The sequence below is a fragment of the Sodiomyces alcalophilus genome, assembly GCF_042370955.1.
Source record: "Sodiomyces alcalophilus JCM 7366 unplaced genomic scaffold ACRALscaffold_4, whole genome shotgun sequence".
In the NCBI taxonomy this organism is placed as follows: domain Eukaryota; kingdom Fungi; phylum Ascomycota; class Sordariomycetes; order Glomerellales; family Plectosphaerellaceae; genus Sodiomyces; species Sodiomyces alcalophilus.
The window spans coordinates 1,053,473-1,075,832 of record NW_027263535.1 but is presented as its reverse complement, the minus strand read 5'-3'; the positions used below and the strand labels follow the sequence as shown (position 1 = coordinate 1,075,832).

Below are 22,360 nucleotides of genomic sequence, written 5' to 3'. Positions count from 1 at the left end.
CTTGGTGGGAATCGAATAGAGTGTAATTATCAATTATTACAGGAGAAATAGTTGTCTCATGATTTGTCCAAACACCACCGGAAAGGCCACCTGTTTCTTGCTCTTTTATGATTCTGATGCTTCGTTCGTACAGGCTCCTCTGTCCGGACGCACATGCGGCCCAGGCCTGGAGGTACACTACCTATTTGCGGGGGGTTCAACCCTGTACCCAAGTACTCGTTCGATGTACACTAGTGTAGTGTATGTACTGCATCGTGGCGGTGCAAGGATGTGGCACTCGTGGTTCGTCACAATATTTCGTAGGGCGGCGTCATCTTCGCCTGTCATGCTCGCCGCCTCCAAGAACTGTCCCCATTCTCCTACCCTGCACTGGCCTGGCGGACTCCTGACACCCACCCTATTCCCAACGACGCGGCAAAGCCAAAACCTACACCAAAACACCAAATCTCTACACAGCATTAAGTACTTGGGCAGGATACCGAACATGGAGGATGCGGGATACCGCTACTCATTAGAAAGGTCGGGAGATGTGAAGTTGGCAAGCCACGTACCTCCGGTGGGCCTGTGGTCGGCGGCAATGGAGCTCCTAGAGCGCCCCCGTAGGTACATATCGATCGTCGTGTATAATTTTCGGTTATGTCGTACCTAGGTACGTCGTACTTCGTACACTATATGGGCCGAAATGTGTGGGTCTGAACACGGTCTTTGTCATCCCGGCTCTTCGTACCGCAAACCTCCCTCCTCCATTTAAACGCAAAGCCCAAGTGCTGCCGCCACGCGACCGATCGACTGTCTGCCCAGATAGAAGCACTCTCCACCATGTCGGAGGCATACGAACGAGAACGTCAGAACAACGCGCGGCTCGAAGAGCTATCCTCGAAAGTTTCTGCTCTGCGCGGCGTCACCATCGATATCTACGATAATGCCCGGTCCCAAGATGTCATTGACAATACCGTACGTTGCCTTTTTCGCCTGCCTTCTAACTCATTCCCATCACCTTCTCCGTCTTGCCTACGCCCTGCGGTCCTTCCCTGACTGACTGTTCGCCGGTTCTTTCTTCCATAGTCCGAGACCTTTTCTTCCATGGCAACATCGCTCACGGGCTCCGCGGGCCGACTAGGTCGCATGGCCACGGCCGGAAACAAGGTTGCGATCCTCAAGCTCGCCGGCCTCATCATTGGGCCGCTGATCCTGTTATATTATCTCGTCAATTTGTTCTTTTAAACGAATCGTTGCGTTCGCAAAGTCACGATACATCAGTGCACAAGATCCATCGGGGGGTACTAGTTCACCGAGTCGCGTCCGTCCAGCGTTGAATGGGACGTATCGTTGGTCCGTGGGAGAGGATATGGTTCAACTGCCGAGTTTGACCAACTTCAGAGTATTGCATACATCACGGGTATAAACGGGCCGTGGGATCCTTCCAAACGACCTTTTTAATATTATGGTCACTTTTCTGGTGGGAAGCAAATAGCAGGCGCTGGCGTGGCACGGAGTTTGGGTAAAGGCCTTGTATTTACGACTAGGACGGTGGGATATATCATCATTATCATCGCTCAAGTTTCTATATCACTTGCACAACTGACTTGGCCTCTCGCAAGTTCCGTGTTTTGTGCGCTCTGAACTATGTCCCTCTACCTTCGTTCCTACTGCACACAGCATGGCATGCTGCAGCCACAAGTTCCTGGGCCGTCTGGGCTGGCCAATGTCCTTGCACACAACACTAGGGACCCCTAACCTCTTTTGAACCTCCCGACCCGAGTCAATGCAGAGATGCCCTTCTCGTGGCGTTCATTCCACCAAGAACCTACTCCCAGACGTTGGAGAATAGGTCGTCGTTTCCGCCAAATGAAGCGCTCGCAGGCTTAGCCGCGCCACTGCTCGTCGCCGGACCGGTGCTGCTTGTCCAGCCACCGAACTCTTCGTCAGCCGAAACCTGGGGTGCCGTGCTGAATCCACCCGAGGCTCCAGGGACAATAGGTGTGTCGGCGAATGACCCCGACCCAAGCACCGTCGAGCTTCCCCCCCAGCCACCTAGTCCGCCACTGGCGGTAGAGGCTGCTGCAGTCGACTTGGACGTTTGCGGCGCATGTGTGGAGGACGATGTGTCGGGTGCGCCCCAGACGTCGGATCCAGATAGGTTGGTTGGTGCGAGCGGTGTCGAAGTAACGGCGGGTTGAGAGGGCTTGGAGGTGTCGGATGACAAGTTGAACACCGAGTTGGAAGAAACCGGGGGAGGAGTGGTCTTGGGGGCCGAGACGGGCTGTGGTGCCGGCGCCGATAGGTCGAAGAGGTCGCCCATGGACGAGGACTGGGGTTGCACGGCCGGGGGAGATGCGACAGCTGCGGATGCTGGTGGAGGTGAGGTGGACCACGCGAAACCCCCGAAGCTACTATTAGAAGCCTGCTTCTGATGAGACGGGCCTGGCGGGGCGGCAGGCTTGGAGTCGAAGAAGCTTCCTCCACTCAAGCCGCCGAAACCTGGGGATGCCGTACCGGAGGTTTGCGTGGCGGGCTTGGTGTGGAGAGACGGGCTGGCGAGGCTGGCGAAAGGGTCGGCCGCGGCGGGCTTTGGACTGGTTGTGTTGGTAAAACTGAGGCTGCTGAACGCATCCTGCATGCCGCCCAGGGAGGACTGTTGCTGGTGCCCGATAGGGGCAGATGGCATGGATCCGAACGCGCCAGGGGCTTGCGTGTTTTGTGTCGGCTGGACTTGCGGACGCGGCGCCGTTGCATAAAGCGAAAGGATGGACTGCTTCAAATCGGGGCGTGACGGAGCCGTTCCGACACCGCCGGCATTGGAGGTGCTCGCCGGACGGGGTGGTGCAGCCGGTTCGCCGAAGAAGTCCAAGCCCAGCAACGAATCCTTAGTGCTCGTTGTCTTGGGAGGAGCCGGTCCGGCCTTGGGGGCTACTTGAACCGAGGAAGGACCTGCCGAATTCGATCTCTGAGGAATATCGTCACCGCCAATTAGATCTGCCTGAGGTGGGGGAATCTTGCGGGGGGCTGCCGACTGGCCGACAGAGGCTTTGCGGACCGACTCCCTCCTCTCGACATTCTGCTTCTCCTTGACGATGCCCAAGGGAACGTCGTCGTCGCCATCAACGTCCAAGGTGGCTGGGTCGGGCTTGGGGCCGTCCATCACCCATCTCTTGAGCTCGTACTTGGTGCGGATAAAGTTTTCGATTTTGGCTTCGGAGGGAACGTGGCCCGGCGCAAGCTTGGCTTCCCAGTACTTGTTGGCGCGCGCATTTCCCCAGCTCAGGACACTCTGAAGCTGCTCGTCGGTCCACGAATCGAGGTCGACTGATTTGACGCGGCTGATGTGAGTCCCCATGCCTCGGTGAATACCCGAGCATCGGATGCAGACGAAGACGCCGAGATTCCAGCTAGCCCAACGAGGATCTGCGGGTTTTCCAGAGTCAGAGAATTTGCTAGACTGGCGGGATGAGGATTGTTGCGGTGCAGGAGGGGGCGGGGGCTTACGCTTGTTCCTTTTACAATCGGCGCAGACCTTGTTCGGTTCCAATTTCAGGAGATTCTTGATAGTCTGCTGGTTTTGAGCCGCCCGCTGTGCGGCAGCGTTGGGTGGTGGTCTTCGTGACATGGCTGCTAAAAGTCAAGGGGAGTAGATTGGCGTGTTCAATGGGGTGGCCGATGCAGGGTGGAAAGGCGGCGGTATGTGTATCGGGCAGGCCACGGACGTGGAATGGTAATTAGGCGCCAGGATTGTCTTCCGGCCAGCGTAGCTTGATGGTTGGAGTCGAGGGGCAGTTGCCTGCGAACTGAACAGCAACTCCGTACACTTAGACGACGACGTGTTGCCTGAAAACCATAATGTGGAAGGGGGGTTTTCTGTTTAGGGCGAGTGGGTCGGGATCCATGAGTACTTAGGTACCCACTTCCTAGCGGACTTGTACCCCAGGCCATTTAGCTAAAAGGGGCCAGCCAGGTACTCTGTACCTTATTCGTACTCGAGGATCAACTCGTGGTCAGGAAGATATCCCATGCCACGCTGTTCAGTAGGTTTTTCAAGTAGGTAGGTAGTGTAATTACTAGACCTAGTCCGAGGTGCCCAAGATATGTTCACAAGAACATTTACGAATGCAACGCTGTGCCTAGGCAGAGATGCCTTGATATTAGTGGCGGGGTAGACGGTGAATCAGTTTCCAGGCTCCCAACGACTGTACTTCGTGCCCAAAAAAAGTACAAAATACAACGTATTAGTGTACAAAGTACATCGTTTCGTCGACCCATGTCGTCCATGCGCATCATTACCGAAGCACCCGCTAACACTAACCGGAATCATCGACTTGATTTCGACGTCAGTTCTCCTCTTAGTCTTGGAAATCGAGTTCACCCTCATTTGTAAGACGAATTCCGCCGATGTATTCATAAAGGCGAGGTCATCGTCGGATATCTAACCCGGTTTCCGTCACCATACCGATGATTCATACCCCGAAAACCTCACGAAACGCGCCTACTTTCTGAAGTCCATTCTTCTTTCCTCATGAGATTCTCACCGTTGCTCTCAACTGTCTTCTTCACCATCTCCAGGTTTGCCCGAGCCAGGACGCCCAATCTCACGCCACCAAAGTTTGCATCGCCCCTCACCTACCGCGGCTCTCTTCAAGCCTCCATGCCAATCCCCCTCCTGAGCTCCCTCTTTGGCACGTCGGCTTCAGCCTCCAAAACTATGAGTTACCCCGACCAGAGAACCGACGACGAGTGGCGTGCGGTTCTCAATAAAGGTGAGGCGGCCCCTTTTTCTCCTTTTCCGCAAGCCCGAGCCAAAACGGTTGACAGCGAACTTTATTCAGAGCAATTCCGCATCCTTCGCGAGAAGGGTACCGAGCCTCCAGGTTCCGGAAAGTTTGATAAACACTACCCATCTGAAGGGGTATATGGCTGTGCCGGCTGCGGTACGCCCCTCTACAAGGCCAACCACAAGTTCAAGTCGGGCTGTGGCTGGCCCGCCTACTACGACAGCCTACCTGGTGCCGTTACCCGCCACGAAGACCGGTCATTCGGCATGGCTCGCACGGAGATCGTGTGCTCGAATTGCGGCGGACACTTGGGCCATGTATTCAAAGGGGAAGGCTTCGATACGCCCACCGATGAACGGCACTGTGTTAATAGCATCAGCCTGACCTTCTCCCCCGAGGACAAGGTCGAAGGGGAGAAGAAGGAGAGCAAGGCTTGAGCCCGTGGGGCTGCGGTAATGACTGGACGAGGGCATGAAGTTTGTTTATACTTTTTCTTGTCAATAATGTTCTCTTTTCAGGAAGTATGCAGCAGACGAGCCGGCTCTGCGTCACTTGGTTCCTCTTGTCCGACTTTTTTTATTGGACATTCCCTTTCAAAGGAAAAACCTAGAACAAGCCCAAGTTCCCATGGGCATCATGCCTCGTCAAAGGCTTTGTCTTTCGAAGCCGTCTTCAAAGAAAACAAACCCAACAAGAAGGGAAGAAATATTGGAAGGAAGAAACACACTTCGCACACAGATACGCCACCAACCTACGTGCGCGACTATTGCCCCATGCTGCCAGCCTTACAGCCAGATAAGCTCAACGCTCAGCGAAGGGGCTTTTGTTGTTGTTTTCCGCTGGTAAGGGCAATCACATATATATATTGACCTGGTCTCGTCGTTCACCAAGAAATCCCCGTCTTCCCTCCTCTTCCCTACGTTCCAAACGTTCCAAACATCCCCGTCGGCACCCTCTCCTGTGTGACCACCCTCAGTCTTGTTCAGTATCCCTCCCTGTCAATTTTCAGCTTATATTGCATATACTTTCACGAGCATAGTCACCCAAGATCAGTCATCACACAACATGGGCCAACAACATCTCACCGCTGACCCGTACGCGGCGTGCGCTTGGTTTTTTGGCCTCCGGGAAACACCTCGACCTCCTGCAGCACGGCCAGCTTACCTCAACGGCTACGGCGTGGGGTCCGCCTCGGAACATGCTTTCCGGGCTGAGGCTGTCAGGCCTGTGCAAACGACAGAGGCGCACCCCTTTGGCAGGCCGCCGCCCTTCTCTATGAGACTTCGATCTAAGAACTCAATGGAAACCCGGCCAGTCGAGTCCTCAAGCCACCGCCCAACTGTCTATACCCACCTTTCGCCAATTCCGGAATACCCTGATTTGGAAGATCTATATGCTATTGCCACACCTGTAAAGCGGCGTCAGCCCAGCACTACATTTGGGAAAACAATCCACCCCGCCACCCAAGAGGAGTCTGATGGAATGCGCATCCTCGAGAAAGATGGCGGGGCTGCTGTAGGCCCCATCCAAGCACAAAACGGTAGAAGCAAATTCCCGAAGAAAGATGACGACGCCGTGGATGTATATGGCAACGAGAACACGGATAGCATCGATATGGATAGCATCGATATGGATAGCATCGACACGGACAGCGACATGGACAGCGACATGGACAGCGACATGGACAGCGACATGGACAGCGACATGGACAGCGACATGGACAGCGACATGGACAGCGACATGGACAGCGACGATATGGACAGCATCGACACGGACTACATCAGCCAGACTGGTAAGGCCAGTGGAAAGCTTCCCGAGGACATGATCCATCAAGACCACGAGGACATCGCGGCCTCTTACTACCAGAGCGTCATGGACGTGGATTCTAAAGAGAAAGAGCCTGTAGCAATCAGATACATGACCAAGAGTCGGATCAGAAGGCAAGCTCAAAGAACGGTCGAGCAAGCAGTCCGGACGCTGAGGTCGACACCAACCGGCCGTCAAGCGCTCGCCGAGAATCCCATCCCTGTTCGGCCCCTCGTCTGTCTGCGGACGCGTCGCGGCCGGTCTGTATTGAAGATTCGACCCCGCGGATTGATCAGGTGAATGTCTTGGGATGTAGACTCCAGGTGGAGGTACTACTTGAGTTTCGTGGTGTTGAATATGTGTGCATGGCGAAGAGGGAGCGACAGTGAGGATTATGAAAATTGGTTCAGTATTATGTATACATACACGAGCGATGTATGAAATGACTCCAGTGAGAAGGTCAAAGGGGAAAAAAAAACAAGGGGGAAAAAAAAACAAGGGGGAAAAAAAAACAAGGGGGAAAAAAAAACAAGGGGGAAAAAAAAAAGGGAAAAAAAAAGAAAAGGAAAAAAAAAAAGAAAAGGAAAAAAAAAAAAGAAACAGCGCTGTAGAATAGGTTATGTTCTTGTACAAAAATCAGTCAAAAAAACCAGTTTAACAACATCGATTTGATTTTGTTCATCTGTTCATCTAGCACGTTAGACCAGGCAAATTGACCTGGCGTGTTCTTAAATAGCTACCCATCATCCTGCCAAAGTGTAGGTTTAGAATACCAGTGCCGTGTTTGTCTAATGTTTCCTGCGCCAGTCTTTCGACAGATTGCAGCATCGTCGCCGTAGATTCCCGCATGTCCACTTCAGAGCCAAGCATAAGACAGTCGAGATCGCCATCGAGATGCTCGTGCACCAAAGCCCTTGCCTCATCGATTAGCTGCAGGCCGACTATCAGTGTATCACCGTCATATGCCGAGTCCCTGCGAGCAGTTGCGTCTTCTATGGCCTGCAGGTCAGAATGTGAAGCAGGCATGTCACTTTGCGACGTGGCATGGGTTCCTGGCTTCCCGATACAGCAGCTGGTCATTGCATCCTTGGTCATCGAAGTCGTCTGTGTGGCAACGTCATGCTTCTCGAGATGAACTGCCGTAGGCTCGTCCGCTTCGACCGCATCAGCCACGGTTTGTGAACCTTGGTCATTACATGGAAGCAGTGCATCAGAGACGTTGACGGTATTCTCCTTGTTCATGGTCGCCTGGGGCCCGCAGCCGTGTTCGTGATTTTGAAGGTCACTGGAGACATCGACATTTTGAGAGTTAGTATCGCGTTGAGGTCCCGAACGCGACGCGCTCCTTGTGCCACTCAAACCAATTCCGTCAGGAGTGTGCAAACATGACCCCCTCACCGGTCCAATGCCCTTGGCCGCTATGCCTCTGGTGTTGAGAATTGCTCCATCTGCCAGGGTTTGCCTTTGCGACACCCGAGAAGCCCGCGCATCGTTCTTCCGGGGACGAAGACGTGAGGATGCTTTCCAGCTGTCGTTCATCCCATCGGGAACCGGCCCGTGTTCTGTGACTTTCGACTCGAGTCCACTTTGCTCAGAGACATCAGAAGTGGCATGTGCCTGAATAGCGATGTCTTGGGACTCTAAAACGGACTTCAGACCCGGTTGTTGGACTTTGGCCTCTCGAAGAGAACCTCCTCGCTTTTGACGTTTCTTGCTACGGGCTCCACTTCCTCTGGTTGTCCCATGGCCGGATCGGGCGGTACTGTTCGGCTCAACGCATGATAACTCCTTTGAGCCTGTCGTTAGTTCACTATTGGCATAGGCTGTTTGGAATGAACCGTCGAATTTTGTGGTTGTACGAATCGGCCTTGTACTGGACTGGCCACAAGGCAAATTGTCGTCTTCGTGTGGTGCATTAGAAGCCTTCCCCCGCAGGGGCTGTTCTATGGTTTCAGGCTTATTCTTTGGCATCGATTCCCCAGAGGCAGCAGCGCGTTTTCTAGAGCGTCTAGGCTTCGTGGGTACGAGCTCTGAATTGGGTGAGAGTGCCGCTGACTTGGGACCTGCCTCTCCCATATTGAATGTATGCATGGCCCCTTGCCGATGGACACCTGTATCCTGAGGTGTTGCCAATCGTCTTTCCATGAACGGAGTCGAGATGGGATTTTGGAGCACAGGGGATAAGATAGGTCGTTGATCCGGGTCCGCTGTAGTCACCGCTGAGTTAGTCTGCCCGGAAGGACCAATTTCATGCTGAGGGTTCGCATCCAAGTCGTGTCTCTTCTTGGGGGAGTGCTGGAATGGGAGCCGCCTTGGGGGAGGCAGCATATGTTGCATGCTTGTCAGGGAACTGGGCCGGGAGATCGGTGACCTTGGCCTAGGGGTCTCCGAAGTCGTCAAAGGCTTGTCAAAAGGCCGGTGTGTCCGGGGTAGGTGACCGCCTGTCAGACCATTGAGAGAATGAAGACCTTCTGGCCTCGAACCGTGCGGGGCCCCCATGTGCAAGGGGCTTGAGCTTACTGCCCGAACGGAGTCATAATGGGACATTCGCTGCTGGGTACCGAGTAGTGCTTCGCCACTCGTGTTTAGAAGACTAGAGCCGTGAGGAGCTTGTTGCCCTGGGAATGGGTGAAGCGTCTCCCGATTCGACATCAGCGGAGATGGAGACACATGGTTGGTTGCTAGCTCGAACGGAGACGAGGAATGGGCAAACGGGGACGATAGTGACGTTCCATGCTGGTAAGGAGAAGTCGGAATGTAGTGTCGGTGATGCAGAATTGGGGGAGTCTGAAAGCTCGCGCCTGAGAGAAGGGGCGGCGAGAAATCTGTATGTTGTAAGAACGGTCGCGAAAACGATGGAGGGGTCGCAGCATAGGAACGTGAAGAAGAGGTCTTAGATCGACGGACCCAAAGTCCCATCTCCTCGAGAAGCCGCATAGTCTGTATGAAGTCGACCTGCCTCGAGAATTCGGCGCGTATCTCGCGTATCTCCCCCTAGGTTGTTACATTAGCACGCAACTGGCTGGGTGGCTAATCTTTGTGACTTTTACCCGGGAAAGCTCGTATCTCAGGCGAAATGTCTTTTCTGTCTCGCGTTGAGAAAGTTCGTACATGATGTGCCGGGTATTGGATGGGGCCAGTTCCCCCAAGCACAGCGTCTCCTGTCATATAATCAGTCAATATAACCATGGTAGATGGCGACCCATTTACCAGTTGATGGGGCCCGCTACGGAGGACAAGAACAAAGCCGGGCGTCGCTCTGATCACGTTCCCGAACTGGTGGGCTTCGCTTAGGGTCTGTCCTTCGGATTCAAGAGTCAATGTCACGTCGGTGGTATGCGTCCTTCGATGTTGCTCTTGAGAAAGCGAATGAAGAAATCCCACTGAAGCTCTGGTCAGTGGAAAGGTGTACGTCTGGGGCCTACTGGCCCCCAATTGCGACGCCATAATGAGAGGTCACAATGAGACGCCGTCTTTGGGTCAAAGGGAGAAGGGTCAGCTACGGGACGAGGCCAGAGACGAGGGGTTCCATGCTAATAATACGATTCGGCAGGCACGAGGACAGTAGAGTGCGGAATGATTGGGATATAGCGTCGGTTGTGATCTCAATTCGTGACCTAGAGAGTCCCGGAGAGTTGATAGACTCTAGAAGAGACACGCATCGACAAGACTCAGGTCATGGCGCCGAGGGTAAGGCAGCAAGCTCATCAAGATCACGGTGCTACGAAGTAAAGATCACACGGAAGGAACAGTTACCATAAACGGAAACTCCCAGCCAGAATGGATCGAAGAACGATAAGCAAGTGGCACGTGTAGATAAGAGATATGCAGCTAGCACAGTCTGAGAAAGCGCCACCCATTGGTATTCACACGGAGTACTTCGTCGGTACCTGGTAGGGCGAAGTTTGTGGCGCGGCCAGTTCTCAAGGGCGTCTGCTAGGATCTCCGTCACTAGAACAACAATTCGTCCCAATCGCATCTGCACGACTTCCTTGCGCGGGCGGATCATAGTAGTGAGGCTCTCAAACAACTGCGCACCCGCGCGCCCGAACAGACTTTGCTGCGTTGCGCACATGCTCTTCATCCGTGGTACAACAAGGTGTGTACGCTCTTTACCATCGCTCGTCATCGCGATTTTTTATGGCCAACATCAACAAGCATCCTCGCCCTCCATGGTCTCTCAGCCAGCTTGAGACAACTCAATTTCAAGAGTATCCCTTTGCTGACTGCTTGGTACAGAAATTACAGTTGGACTGATAGCTGTCGCGTTCTCGAGCGCGCCAGTCTGCGAAGATGACAACCGAATCGGAGAACCCCATACATACGATCGATCGTACTCCGGAGTATGAGGAGTTTATGGCTCGGCTTAAAGCCTACCACGCACAACGCGGCACCACCCTGGACCCTGAACCGAAGGTTTCCAACATTAATATTGATCTTTTCAAGACGTTCAATCTGATTGTTGCGAACGGTGGCTATGACAAAGTGACGGAAGAGAAGTTGCTTTGGCGCAAGATGAGGGAGAAGCTGGGAATCCCTACAACCAATGAACCATCTACAGCCTATCAGCTAAAGGAGAAATACTACAAGAACCTGGCGGCGTTTGAAATCAGTACCATTCATGGGAAGGAGCCACCTCCCAAAGATATCCTGGAAGATGTCACCGCAAAGGGCGGATCTCTGTTGACACGCACTCGGGAGAACTTTCGCGGAGGAAAACATGAAAGCTCCATGGCTGGCGACTCGGCTGCTTCTGGGGACGATGGAACCGCCACTCCTTCACGAGACCGCGCGGCACCCGAGACCACCCCTACCAGTGCCAGTCTTCGCGCCTCGCGGGGTCTGAGAGAAGCACCTCCGCAGCGAGTCATCTTTCAACCTGACACAGCTCCGGCCCGCTCATCTCGACAGTCTTCGGCCACGCAGGCAGCCTCACATGCCGTCAATGGCAACCAGGACCGAACCAGTGCAACGCCTCAGAATGGTCACCGGAACAACTCGCCTGCTCATTACCCAACGAAAGCCCAAACCCAAACCCCTGGTCACTTGGCTCAGACTCCAGTCCCGTTCCCTGCCCACGGGCGTGTTCAACGTGGGCCCAGTGACAGCTTCACCCCTCCCAACATAGAGAACATTTCGTCGTCTGTGGACGCGTATCAGCCTTCTGCCTTTCAGCCCATACATGGAATCCCACTGCGTCCCGTCGACACGCCAAGCAATAACCCGACTGCGTTTGCTCGACGGCGATATGCAGCGCAACAGCCGCAACCTCTTAACGGGCCGCGATTTCCACCCGGTAAGTCCCTTGCCAACGTACTTCTGTCAAGGTTGTTTCTCGGGACTTACGATATGCAGGTGTCAACATGCCCCCCAGCATTTACATCCGCTGTGTGAATGGCTTGCTGTCCGGCATCCCCAGCGAACAGGCTTTTGCGCTCAACCATTTGGTCCGAATCTCGTATGAGCGAGGAGACAAATTTCGGTTCGAGCAGTTCGGTGATCTTGCCCGCGGGCTCGTCGAAAAGATCTTGGACGTGAGCAGCCTTTTCTACGAAGTGAAGTGGGAGGTCGACCCATTTCCGCCCTGGTGCCGCGCGACCGGTCCCAACATCCTTTCCATCGATGGAACTCCTGACATCCTGGAGCGCATCGACTCTCTGAAGCCGAAGCATCGTATCGATTTGGTACAGCCTGCGGACTTTGCAGACCGGCTCCAGCTCATCAACGAAGCCGCCCTTACACTCCGCAACATGGCCCTTTTAGCAGATAACGCCTACTTTCTATCCATCAAAGCGCTTGTGGTGAAGGACGCCATTTGCATTGCGCTCAAGCTTCCTCCCCGAGATTCTGTCATTGAACTGAAACACCTCATGATCGAGGTCGCTGAGGCTCTGACACCTTACCTCGAGCTCGAGTCTAGCGACCCTCTTTACAAGGTCCTCATGGGCTGTGTCGACTCGGATGATCTCGGTGTGGTCCTCGGCTGCCTGCGTGCGCTTACCCGAATCTCTATTTACTCCGAAGAGACCAACAAGCTCGACGATGTTCCACCGAGCGTTCTTCGGAGAATCACCAACTGGCTACTGGTGGACGACAACGAGCTGAAAGATGCCTGCCTCGACTTCCTGTACCAGTACACTGCTGTAGTTTCGGATGTCGATACTCTCCTTCGTTCGGTCGAGTGTCAGCACCTGGTTACTCACCTTGTGCGCCTCCTTTCACATGGCGCCAAGCAGACACAGCGACAGATTATCATGACGCCGGAGCTGAAGCACGCCCCTCCCGAGGTCCCTTGTCCCATGCCGCCCGATCTACTCCAGGATCTCCTGAAACTGAACGAGCCCGAACGATGTCAGGCGTGGGTCAGGTGTTTCTTTGAGGAGGACAAGGATTCCTTCGTCACCCAGATCACAGCTTGGCAGGCGTACCAGAACGGGTTCAACGCGGCCCTCAAGTCCATCGGACAGTTCCTAATCACGCCTGCCGACTTTATTCGCAACAGTACGACTGTTTACAAGGAGTCCAAGGCTGAGGTTCTGACGACGGATGGTCCCGGTGAGCCGCAACAGAAATTCATTATCCAGGGCATTCGCGCACGTCGGCTGCCCATCGGCCTCGATGGTAAAGAATACCGTCGCTGCCTCTGGGATTCCGACAGGCCTGGAGAGAAGTGCGGTCTCTTCTTCCACAATGCGCACGACATGGCGACCCATGTGACGATCGCCCACGTGGGTATCAGCAAGAACGCCGATGGCCTTTTCCCCAATGAGACAAAGCCGTTCGCATGCCGTTGGGCAGATTGTACTGCATTTAGTGCGCCCGTCGAACAAGAGTTTGGCGCTTTTGCCCGTCACATCGCGACTCATGCCGCCTGTATTTTCCCGCCCGACGTGGCCAAGTCCCACAGCGCCAGCTCACGGCCCAACTGGGTCCAGCCCGCCAAACTCTTAACCCTGACGTACTTGGAGACGCCGACCGTCTTGGACGAGCGAAACCCTGCAGCGCCTCCCCAGCCGGGCGGCATCCCTCTCAGTGCGGCCCTCATTCTTCGCAACATTGCGCGGAATGCCCCCAAGACGCAGTCGGAGGAGGAACTCTTGCGGCAAGGCGAATCGGGCGGCTGGAACGAACGCTTGTTCCTCGCCCTGCGTCCACATCTCTTCTACCTCCTCGCCCATAATCAACCTCTTGTAAGATTCTTACCTTTTTCCCCTTTTTTTCCGCAAAGCATATTAACAGCCCCACCTCACCAGGGCGAGTATATTTCGTCGATTCTGGACCTGATCGAGCCAAGGCAAAGCGAGCAGGTGTCCCGGGAGTAGGGTAGCGTATAGAGCTTTCATTTGGCTGAAAGAATCGGGGCAGACTTTTGGCTTCCGCGGTCTTTGGTGTCATCACGACGTGGCCCGGCTGGCCGAAACTGGCTCTCATCACACAAAGGTCTGTATTATAGAAAAGGATGAGGTGTTGGAACAGAAGGAGCCAAAATAGGTCGGTAATACCCTGGCGTTACGGAACTGGGAAGTTTTTGAGGTTTCTTTTGGGGGCACAAGGACGAGACGGAGGAAGGGAAGAGGCAATGTCCAGACGTTCTGGTGCAACTGGCGCAGAGTTGGGTTCAGCATTCGTCTTCATCCGGGGAGCCCGGGGCTGCCCGCATCAAATGAAGGCCTGTCCTTACCGTGTGGGCGATTACGTGGAGATGTTGCAGTGTACAGTTCCCTAGGGTAAGTACCGTTGTAGGCAGCGTACGTGCTTTGTACTTCGCAGTCACTTTGCCAGGCGCAGCTGGGTTGAAGCGGCCCATGATTAGTCAGTCCATTCATAATCTTGAAAATACGAAACATGTACTTCGTACTGTATGTACGAATGTTCAGCACAGGTGACCGTCCCTCGGGTTGACCGAATCGTCTGTATTTCGTACGCTTCGACGACGACTGAACGCCTTGACAAGCTAAGAAACAAAATAAGCAAGAAGATGAGGGCTGAGACCAATAATTTCGTATCACCGTTTCATTTACGGACACCTGATCTATGGCTCTGGTACCGTGCCGTTGGAGGTACGGTACAGTGACGAGACAAAAATGTTGAGCCGATGTATGTACTTATCACACCACGTTATAGGTGTGCGTAGGTTGGTACATCGACTTGACACTTGTGTCGAGTTACTACAACGTACCCGTTGTATACAACAACGTTGTAATTATCTGATCGTCAAAATTGGGAGGCGGTCAACTGAGAGAAATGACAAATGCACGCCTTGGCAAATCCTGAAGCTTCACATCCCGCCCCGGCGGCCAAGTGCCATGACATCGGGATTCAACTGATGGCGTGTCTCGTCTGTATGGTGTGGCTCCCCCACGCCGTCGCCACTTTCCCACGTCGTCTCCCGTCCCACCCTGCACGCGTTTCTGGTGGAGTGGATTTAATTTGGCAGTTGCGAAAATGGGTGGCAGATTTCGCAAAGATGCGGATTGTGGGGGAAACCAGACTTGAGTAAGGACGGACGGTTCGGGTGGAGAGCTATCTCCGGGGAACGAAACTCGGACAGGCCTTTGAAGCTTAGGCGGATTCGGGCAGGACCTGGATCCCAGATGGGTCCCTTGTACGATTTCGCGATGATTGCGGGATGGGGTATTGGTATTGTATTACAACGTACATATAGGAGAAGTTTGCGATCCAGCTGACCACCTGAGCAAGCCTCCCCTGGCCAACAGCGAAATTACCTGCTCGAATCCGAAGAAATGAATGAGCAACCAGGTAATTAGATACAACGTACATCACGAGAATCCGTGCGATCGGAGACAGGATTCGGTAGTGTGTACATAATTCGTAATTGTGGTTTCACCAATGTCGGTCAGTTGAAGTTATCGCGTCCTCTTCCCTCTCTGTCGTTTCGTCGTCCATGGTATGCTCACGTTGCGGGAGCGTCTGGGACCTTGGGGTTCCTCTCCATTCACCCACCGTCCTGGGCACGTGCATGACGTTCCCGCCAGCAAAAGGTCCAAGCGTACCGTTACGCATCCTTTTGGGGGAAATCAGGGGTCTGGAACGGAGTCTGGAAGGCCTAATCTCAGTATGTGGGACTGGCCACCACATGATCGTCAGTCATTAAGGATGACAGATTAAGCGGGACGGAACCGTGAGCAGAGTGACTCAATCGCCTGCACTCCGGACAAGTGTACGTTGTACGTTGTAATTCGGTAGGTTGCTCAGGAATCCTACCCATTGGCGTTCTGGAAACATTCCTCATGCTCTTACAACGTATACCATGTCCTCCGTATTCTGTCGAGAGCTATCATTTCAAGCCCCATACTTGGTAGATGTCCCGACACGGTGAAATGGTAATTGAAAGTCATTTGACATGCTTTTGTGTGATAAATCCCACGTCGAATCCCGATATCGGGTATGCTTGTGAGTCACCAATTGTGTCCGTCGCAGCTAGGGCGATCCTCCGTTTGTCTTGACAGCAATCGAGACATCAGTACCGAGTACGGCCACAGGTTACTGCAATCTCATCAACTTCTGCCAATGGCGGTGAGGACCGGGACCTATGTAATAAGGTCCAGGAACACGAACAGTTGAAGTCTAGCTCGGTGGGGCCGAGGGGAGGCATGGGACGGGGAGAGATGGATGCTAGTACGCGAAAGGGAGGCGCGTGACCCTTGTTCGACGATGTCCGTCCCATTGTATTGCATGTCGCCGTATCCGTACCGTTCTGAGAGAACAAACTGTGGGATGTTAGCTGAGATTCTCATGGACAGATCGCCCTCGCGGTGGTATCAACGCCGTGCACACCGCTCGCCCCCTGTTGTTTCAACAGAGCGCCCCGGCATGAAAGGATGGGCATCCGCGAGTCTCGGGTCGTTGTCCAATTCCAATTGGCAAGACACAGACGGATGCCCTGCAACTGGCATTCCATGTCTTGCATTTGGTTGCTGCACAACGGGCTGAACACGATGGGATGGATGCCCGTGTGACCTGCCTTTTTTCTTTTTGTCTCCCTTTTTCTTACGAATAGTAATGTCTCGGATGGCCGCATCAGGGGAGTGATCTACTGCCCTCTTACCGGCGCAATATGTGGATGGCTGGATATCTTAGACACGGAAAAGGGAATGTGGACATTGTATCGTGGTATTCTCCCAACGCAACTTTTTGGTGTTTTCGGCAGATAAGGTGAACTGAATCAAAGATGAGCCGTAGCAACCAACAGCCCTCCAGGCTTAGGTTATACATTGTACTCTGCTTTACAACGTACGTTGTACACTCCGATTACTTTTTGTTCGTACGGTATCGGCATTCCTTCTCCATCCATGCTTACCCCGACTTGCCCGAATCCGCCGAGCAGGTTATCTGATGGGCTTGGGAGACCGAATCCCGACCCCGACACGACGTTACAGGACAAAGCCAAGAGAATTACCGAAAAACCATAGCTAGGTTTTAGCGGGAGTCCATCCATCGAGAGATCATCCCCTCTAACGCCGAAGATCTATTTACGTACATTTTTCCGCATCTTTCCCCCCCACTCTCCATTCCCCTCAACTGGTCCGCAGGACAGATCCAGATTTGCGACAGTATTGTGGGAATAAGATAGTTTTAAGCTTGGTGGTAAGATACCTCGTGTCATAACAATGGGAGGACAGGGAAAGGAATCTCCGCCGACCCCCACATGAACGAAGAGAGCGGAGGAGCGAGGCTCGTGTGATGGGAAAGATGGAACTCGTGCTGCCATGCTGCAATCCAACGTCGATCCCGTTGGACCCTGAACAAGACGTGATGAGGTGGAGCAGACTTGCGCTGGCCCTTGGCGCAGGAACAATGGGGAACGGAACACCAAAGCCTCCACGCCTGCGAGCTCCGAGGTCCCTGCTGGTCGGGGCAAGCCGATACGCTAGAAGCTGCAGGATTGCTTGGAATTGAGAAGCGAGGAGGTGGGGAGGGGAGCGAAGCGAAGCAGTGCCTTTTCCCGCATGTGCTAGGCATTGGGACCTCTCACGACTACCTAAACGCGTGGGTGGGTAATCGGCGCACAGACTAAAGCTTCGGTGTGCCTAGTCCAGGAGAAGAAGTGAAAAGGAGATGGAGTGGGGGTTCGCGGTTCGCAGCCGTCAAATCTGGCTAGTCCTCACTCACCACCGTTTTCAACTCTCATTTCCCTCTGAATCAAGTCAAACCTTGGGAAAGCTGCGGCAAACTTTCCAAATCACCGTGCTCCAGGGGCCCGGACCGCCTTACGCCGGAAGCTCTCATGTACTTGCCTCGTAATCACATATTCTTCGCAATGAGGCGAATGCACATGACTGACCTTGGGGATATTGGCAAACCAAGATAATGGAAGGATCTTGCTCACTTCCATGTTAGACTTTCCAAGGAGATGGCGGAAGCCCTACGAAGAATGACATCAGAAAAGTTAGAGTTGGCTCTTTCCTTGTGCTGTGCTCAACGCAACAAAGCCTTCCATGTCGCTACTTTGTATTCCTGGTTATAAGCTGGATCCAGGTAGGTACATGTACTGTACGACGTACTCGGTACTTGAGCTCCCCGCTTTAAATTTCTTAGATTTTTTTCTTTTCCCACGTTGCCTTCGAGCTGATTAATGCTTATTTGGCTGGATGACTTGCCGCGACTCAGCTCCGCGAAACGGCGTCGGACTATATCCACCTTTTCACGTCTCGATACGGTGGAAAGGGACGGACGGTAGTTCCCACCGTTCTAAAGTGGGAGACACAGAATTGCCATGCTGGATACGCACCAGCCCTGTACATAGTGATACCTTAGTACTGGGTCGGGCCAGGCTCGAAGCGGCGTCGGTCGCCCGTTCACCTCATCTGGGGGCCCCTATCCAAACGTCCCCTTCTCTTCTCACCCCCAGCCGTCTCCTTTCGCCTGAGCAAGCAACAGGGTAGGGCCGCGACCCCCGAGGCACACACGACACACTAATTAGCAGCTAGGAGATACGGATGCTAGTCTACACGATGGGGGAAGGTACGGAGTAATTAATTAGAGAAGAGTATATAAGGACAATCGGGGTTCCTGCCTCGATCTCTGTTATTCTGACCTGCTTATTTATCCCACTGCTTTCCCCCTACGGTCATAGCAACGTCGCCCACCCGCATTTCCTTGCTCCTTCCTTAACGCATTCTCTTCTATTGAACCTCCTTTTGACTATTTGAGTTGTTGCTCTTTCTGTTTTTACATTGCAAATCTCATACAGATAACAGTGGTAATTACCCTGGTATTGGTGGAAGTTGAAGCTCTCATTCCTCAGATCGAGTCAGCCGCAACCATCAACTTGCTTCTACTGCCTCACCTTCCTGATTCACCCCGACGACAAGGAACATCGCTCCGGAATCAGACGATCTACAGCTGCCGCTCTTGACCTAAAAAAGCGAGCCCCTGAACACAACTTCATCTCGACAACTTGTGTATATCTTCATAAGAAGCAACAGCTCTGTCTTCGCTATTGAGGCTCTCCTTCCCAGTCTGTCAAGCGCAACTGAAGACCTTGGATCCAAAGTCGCTTTGCCCCCGAATCGTTGACCGGTCAAAACGCGGTCTTGCCCATTGTTTTTTCTTTCGCCCCCTTCGACCCAGTTTTCACGCCGACTCACTTGAGCCATTGCTTCGGCTTCTCCTTAATCACTGCAGTCCCTTTCACTCACCACCATCACTTTGTCATTTTACACATACGCCTCTCCAAGTCACGGGACCAGCCAGGCAACAACATTAATCGCCGTGCGAAGCAATAAAATTTAACCAATTCTTAGCGAGCCGCCACCACCACAACAGGCGTTGAGAGTTAAAATCTTATCAAAAAACTTTTCTGAGGCACTTTACCAACCAGGGTAGTTATATCCTCAGTTCTCTTCCCACAAAGACATACCCAAATCCCTCTCTCCTACATCTCACCATCCCACCCAAACGCAATGGCTACCCTTCGCTGTGCTGTTCGCGCTGCCACCCGCGCCTCCGTGGCCCCTCGTTTCACCGCCAACGTTCGGGCTCTTGGATTCTCCACCTCTTCCATCACCGGACTCAGCGTCCGTGAGAAGGAAGTCCCCGTCACCACTTGGCCGGCTCCCAAGGACGGTCGTTCTTCTATCCCTGTTACTCCCAAGAAGAACTCGGATTTTGAGGTCGATGCCGAAGAGAATGAGGACATCTATCCCTTGACCAAGGAGGCCTACAGCAAGATGTCCCCCACCATGCAGAAGATGTCTGTCCATGGCAAGACCATTGTCATCACTGGCGGTGCTCGGGGTCTCGGGAACCACATGGCTCGTGCCTGCGTCGAGGCGGGCGCTGAGAACCTCGTCATCTTCGATGCGAACCAGGAACTCGGCGAGGCCGCTGTCCGCGAGCTCTACGAGAAGACGGGTCTCCCCGTGACCTTTTTCAAGGTCGATGTCCGTGATGAGGATGCCATCAACGCCGCTGTGGACCGCGCCGTCGAGATGTACGGTGTTCCCGACGTTCTGGTGAACGCCGCCGGCATCGCTGAGTATGTTTTACTTCTATTTCCCGCAACCTTTCAAGCTGCCGAGCGTGAAAACTAACAGTCTCTCCAGCTCCAACATCAAGGCCGAGGAGTACGACAGCAAGATGTTCCGTCGTCTGATCGACATCAACCTGACAGGCACCTTCCTCATGTCGCAGGCGGTGGGCCGCCGCATGATTGCCGCCGGGAAGCCCGGCTCCATCATTCTCGTGGCCTCCATGTCTGGCAGCATCGTCAACTACCCGCAGGAGCAGTCGTGCTACAACGCCTCCAAGGCCGGTGTCGTCCAGTTTGGCAAGTCTATCGCCGCCGAGTGGGCCAAGTACGGCATCCGCGTCAACTGCATCTCCCCCGGCTACATGGACACCGCCCTCAACCGCGTCCCCGCCCTCGAGGCCCAGAAGAAGATCTGGCGCAGTCTGACGCCCCAGAACCGGCTCGGCGCCGTCGACGACCTCAACGGTCTCTGCGTCTTCCTCGCCTCGGACGCTTCGGGTTTCATGACGGGCTCCAATGTCCTCATTGACGGTGGTTACTCGTGCTACTAGAGTCACATGGCGAAAGGGTAGCGTGCGTTTTCTCTTTAGACCCTTTTAATTTTTCCTTTTCTTGTTCTTGGCATGGTATGCGACATTGGGCGGGGTACTATCTATACCCATAAACTCGGTTCGGCGTTTAAGGGGCGATCATCCAGCATCGGATACAGGTTAGACCATCCTAGAGGCCTTTCTAGAGGATAGACTAGAGGATAGAGATGTCAAAACTCATTTGTCTGCCTTTTCTTTTACTTCATATAACGTTCCCTGTCTTTGAATCATGTGGTTTTGTGATCCCAGAATCATTACTCGCTGTGGTTGTTTTTCGGTGCATTTTGTATTTTCATCACTTCCAATGGAAACAGGCTCAGAATGCTCCCAGAGGGCGAATCTGTTATATTCTCTGTTTGCTGCCGGTAACCACCCTGTATATGAGCTGTCATATATCAAGTTCATATAACGAAAAGCCCGTCATACGCGCTGGAAGTATGGACTCTCCACATTCAACCGTAGCAGGTTGTTTGATAAACGATGTTCTGTTAGTGGCTGGTTCAATCACCCCCTACACCTACTTAGTACTTACTGTGCTATAGTTCCCATCCAGGTTACTCCACGTTGCCCATCTGACCCTGTCATGTCTCTGTGCCTATGGAAGCACATACGCATGTCTCGGGACGGGATTCACCCGCACCCGCTAGTAAGAAGCAGCAAGCGTCGCGCCTTAAGTCGCCTCCACGACGTAACACGCTACCATGGTCGCTTAATCCGGTTGTACTTGACCTTGGACTCTCCCGGAACTCTGGTCGTGAACCGCTGGTTTCATACATGCGCCTCCCTTCACTAACCATTCGCGTAGGTCAAAGGATGTCTGTGTTGGAAACCACTATAGGGGATTCATTGGCCGTCGTAACAGTAAGTTCCAGCAAATTGTCCCCCTGCAAAGAAGGGTTGATATTGGGGGAACCATTGGCTCTTAGAGGCCGGGACGTGTGCTGTGGTTGTCCGTCCACTAATAGATCAAACATGCCACTACTCCCCTGCATGAGGCGCCTCCTCTGCCCTTCGTATGTTAGGGGGACCGGCCAGGGACAGGGCCAAGTGTTTATTTCTTGCTATGGAAAGGATAGGCCGTGGCATTCTCCAAGTTTTAGGATAGAAAACAGGGAAAGGGCGGGCTCTGGCTCTCTCTTGCCAGCACAAGCAGATAGATAGCTGCGAGGAGAAGCCTTATCGGTGGCCATTCAGCGGTCTTGAGGCAAAGAACGCCTCCAATATAACGGTCCAGGTGGCAGTGTGCGCAGTGCCTGACGAGGGGATTTGCTCCAGCTTAATTCCTTCGAAGCAGAACAACGAGCCCCGTGGCTGGTCACGTCCAGTGCTATAGTGAGCCATGTAGGGAGTATGTGCCACATTTAAGACACGTTGGTGTCAAGCCTGAATACCGCCCAAGTCATGTCGAGTCATGCCGGGGACGATGGTCTTTGGAGCTGTGCCGACTACCGTTCGCCTCTGAATGAGGGTTGTGTCGCAAGTTTGGGATGAAGCGCAGCTCTCTTCTAGGGTATTCGACAGCCGTCGCTAGACCCCCATAAACGCCAACAGCTTCAAATAGAAGCGGTCGGGCGACGAATTGCAAGGGATGGCGGCTGGAAGGTTGACGACAACTTGACTTCGTAAGTGGAAAACCTTTATGGTACCTGTATCTTTGTTGGCGAGATCGATAGGCTACTAGAGGAGGCGGGTATGTAGTGTAA

General features: G+C 53.5%; 8 protein-coding genes across 8 annotated transcripts; 5 read left to right on the top strand and 3 right to left on the bottom strand.

The window, feature by feature from the left end:
* Positions 1-22: 22 nt before the first annotated feature.
* Positions 23-1,727, top strand: ACRALDRAFT_1094098 (uncharacterized protein; the record flags this gene model as incomplete). Its single annotated transcript, XM_071019703.1, has 11 exons — positions 23-92; positions 134-218; positions 268-564; positions 650-764; positions 802-954; positions 1,066-1,214; positions 1,247-1,259; positions 1,288-1,381; positions 1,468-1,501; positions 1,562-1,612; positions 1,682-1,727. Exons 1-11 carry the CDS (start codon positions 59-61, stop codon positions 1,725-1,727), a joined length of 1,071 nt encoding a protein of 356 aa, XP_070874630.1. The 5' UTR covers positions 23-58.
* An 80-nt stretch (positions 1,728-1,807) lies between these two features.
* On the bottom strand, positions 1,808-3,607 carry ACRALDRAFT_2106064 (uncharacterized protein; the record flags this gene model as incomplete). The annotated part of the gene is made up of 2 exons (XM_071023284.1): positions 1,808-3,405; positions 3,487-3,607. The coding sequence occupies 2 exons, from the start codon at positions 3,605-3,607 to the stop codon at positions 1,808-1,810; spliced, it is 1,719 nt and encodes a 572-aa protein (XP_070874629.1).
* Positions 3,608-4,696: 1,089 nt separating this feature from the next.
* ACRALDRAFT_2041927 (uncharacterized protein) lies at positions 4,697-5,203 on the top strand (the record flags this gene model as incomplete). The annotated part of the gene is made up of 2 exons (XM_071021202.1): positions 4,697-4,756; positions 4,823-5,203. 2 exons carry the CDS (start codon positions 4,697-4,699, stop codon positions 5,201-5,203), a joined length of 441 nt encoding a protein of 146 aa, XP_070874628.1.
* Positions 5,204-5,237: 34 nt separating this feature from the next.
* On the top strand, positions 5,238-7,013 carry ACRALDRAFT_2019350 (uncharacterized protein; the record flags this gene model as incomplete). The annotated part of the gene is made up of 8 exons (XM_071019973.1): positions 5,238-5,242; positions 5,289-5,330; positions 5,377-5,591; positions 5,614-5,710; positions 5,743-5,763; positions 5,801-6,832; positions 6,889-6,957; positions 6,983-7,013. 8 exons carry the CDS (start codon positions 5,238-5,240, stop codon positions 7,011-7,013), a joined length of 1,512 nt encoding a protein of 503 aa, XP_070874627.1.
* A 199-nt stretch (positions 7,014-7,212) lies between these two features.
* On the bottom strand, positions 7,213-10,331 carry ACRALDRAFT_211195 (uncharacterized protein; the record flags this gene model as incomplete). Its single annotated transcript, XM_071023552.1, has 11 exons — positions 7,213-7,262; positions 7,313-8,162; positions 8,231-8,334; positions 8,384-9,566; positions 9,617-9,733; positions 9,775-9,798; positions 9,840-9,955; positions 9,985-10,071; positions 10,130-10,176; positions 10,231-10,275; positions 10,312-10,331. The coding sequence occupies 11 exons, from the start codon at positions 10,329-10,331 to the stop codon at positions 7,213-7,215; spliced, it is 2,643 nt and encodes an 880-aa protein (XP_070874626.1).
* A 220-nt stretch (positions 10,332-10,551) lies between these two features.
* ACRALDRAFT_1076848 (uncharacterized protein) lies at positions 10,552-14,450 on the top strand. The gene is made up of 4 exons (XM_071018548.1): positions 10,552-10,671; positions 10,812-11,868; positions 11,928-13,762; positions 13,826-14,450. Exons 2-4 carry the CDS (start codon positions 10,866-10,868, stop codon positions 13,892-13,894), a joined length of 2,907 nt encoding a protein of 968 aa, XP_070874625.1. The 5' UTR covers positions 10,552-10,671; positions 10,812-10,865; the 3' UTR covers positions 13,895-14,450.
* Positions 14,451-15,728: 1,278 nt separating this feature from the next.
* On the bottom strand, positions 15,729-18,033 carry ACRALDRAFT_211197 (uncharacterized protein; the record flags this gene model as incomplete). Its single annotated transcript, XM_071023554.1, has 16 exons — positions 15,729-15,741; positions 15,798-15,828; positions 15,889-15,941; positions 15,998-16,034; positions 16,074-16,123; positions 16,152-16,317; positions 16,371-16,553; positions 16,588-16,668; positions 16,696-16,753; positions 16,831-17,047; positions 17,099-17,189; positions 17,242-17,570; positions 17,608-17,690; positions 17,719-17,766; positions 17,827-17,958; positions 18,022-18,033. 16 exons carry the CDS (start codon positions 18,031-18,033, stop codon positions 15,729-15,731), a joined length of 1,584 nt encoding a protein of 527 aa, XP_070874624.1.
* Positions 18,034-19,498: 1,465 nt separating this feature from the next.
* ACRALDRAFT_2027316 (uncharacterized protein) lies at positions 19,499-20,618 on the top strand (the record flags this gene model as incomplete). Its single annotated transcript, XM_071020456.1, has 2 exons — positions 19,499-20,073; positions 20,141-20,618. 2 exons carry the CDS (start codon positions 19,499-19,501, stop codon positions 20,616-20,618), a joined length of 1,053 nt encoding a protein of 350 aa, XP_070874623.1.
* Between the last annotated feature and the right edge of the window lie 1,742 nt (positions 20,619-22,360).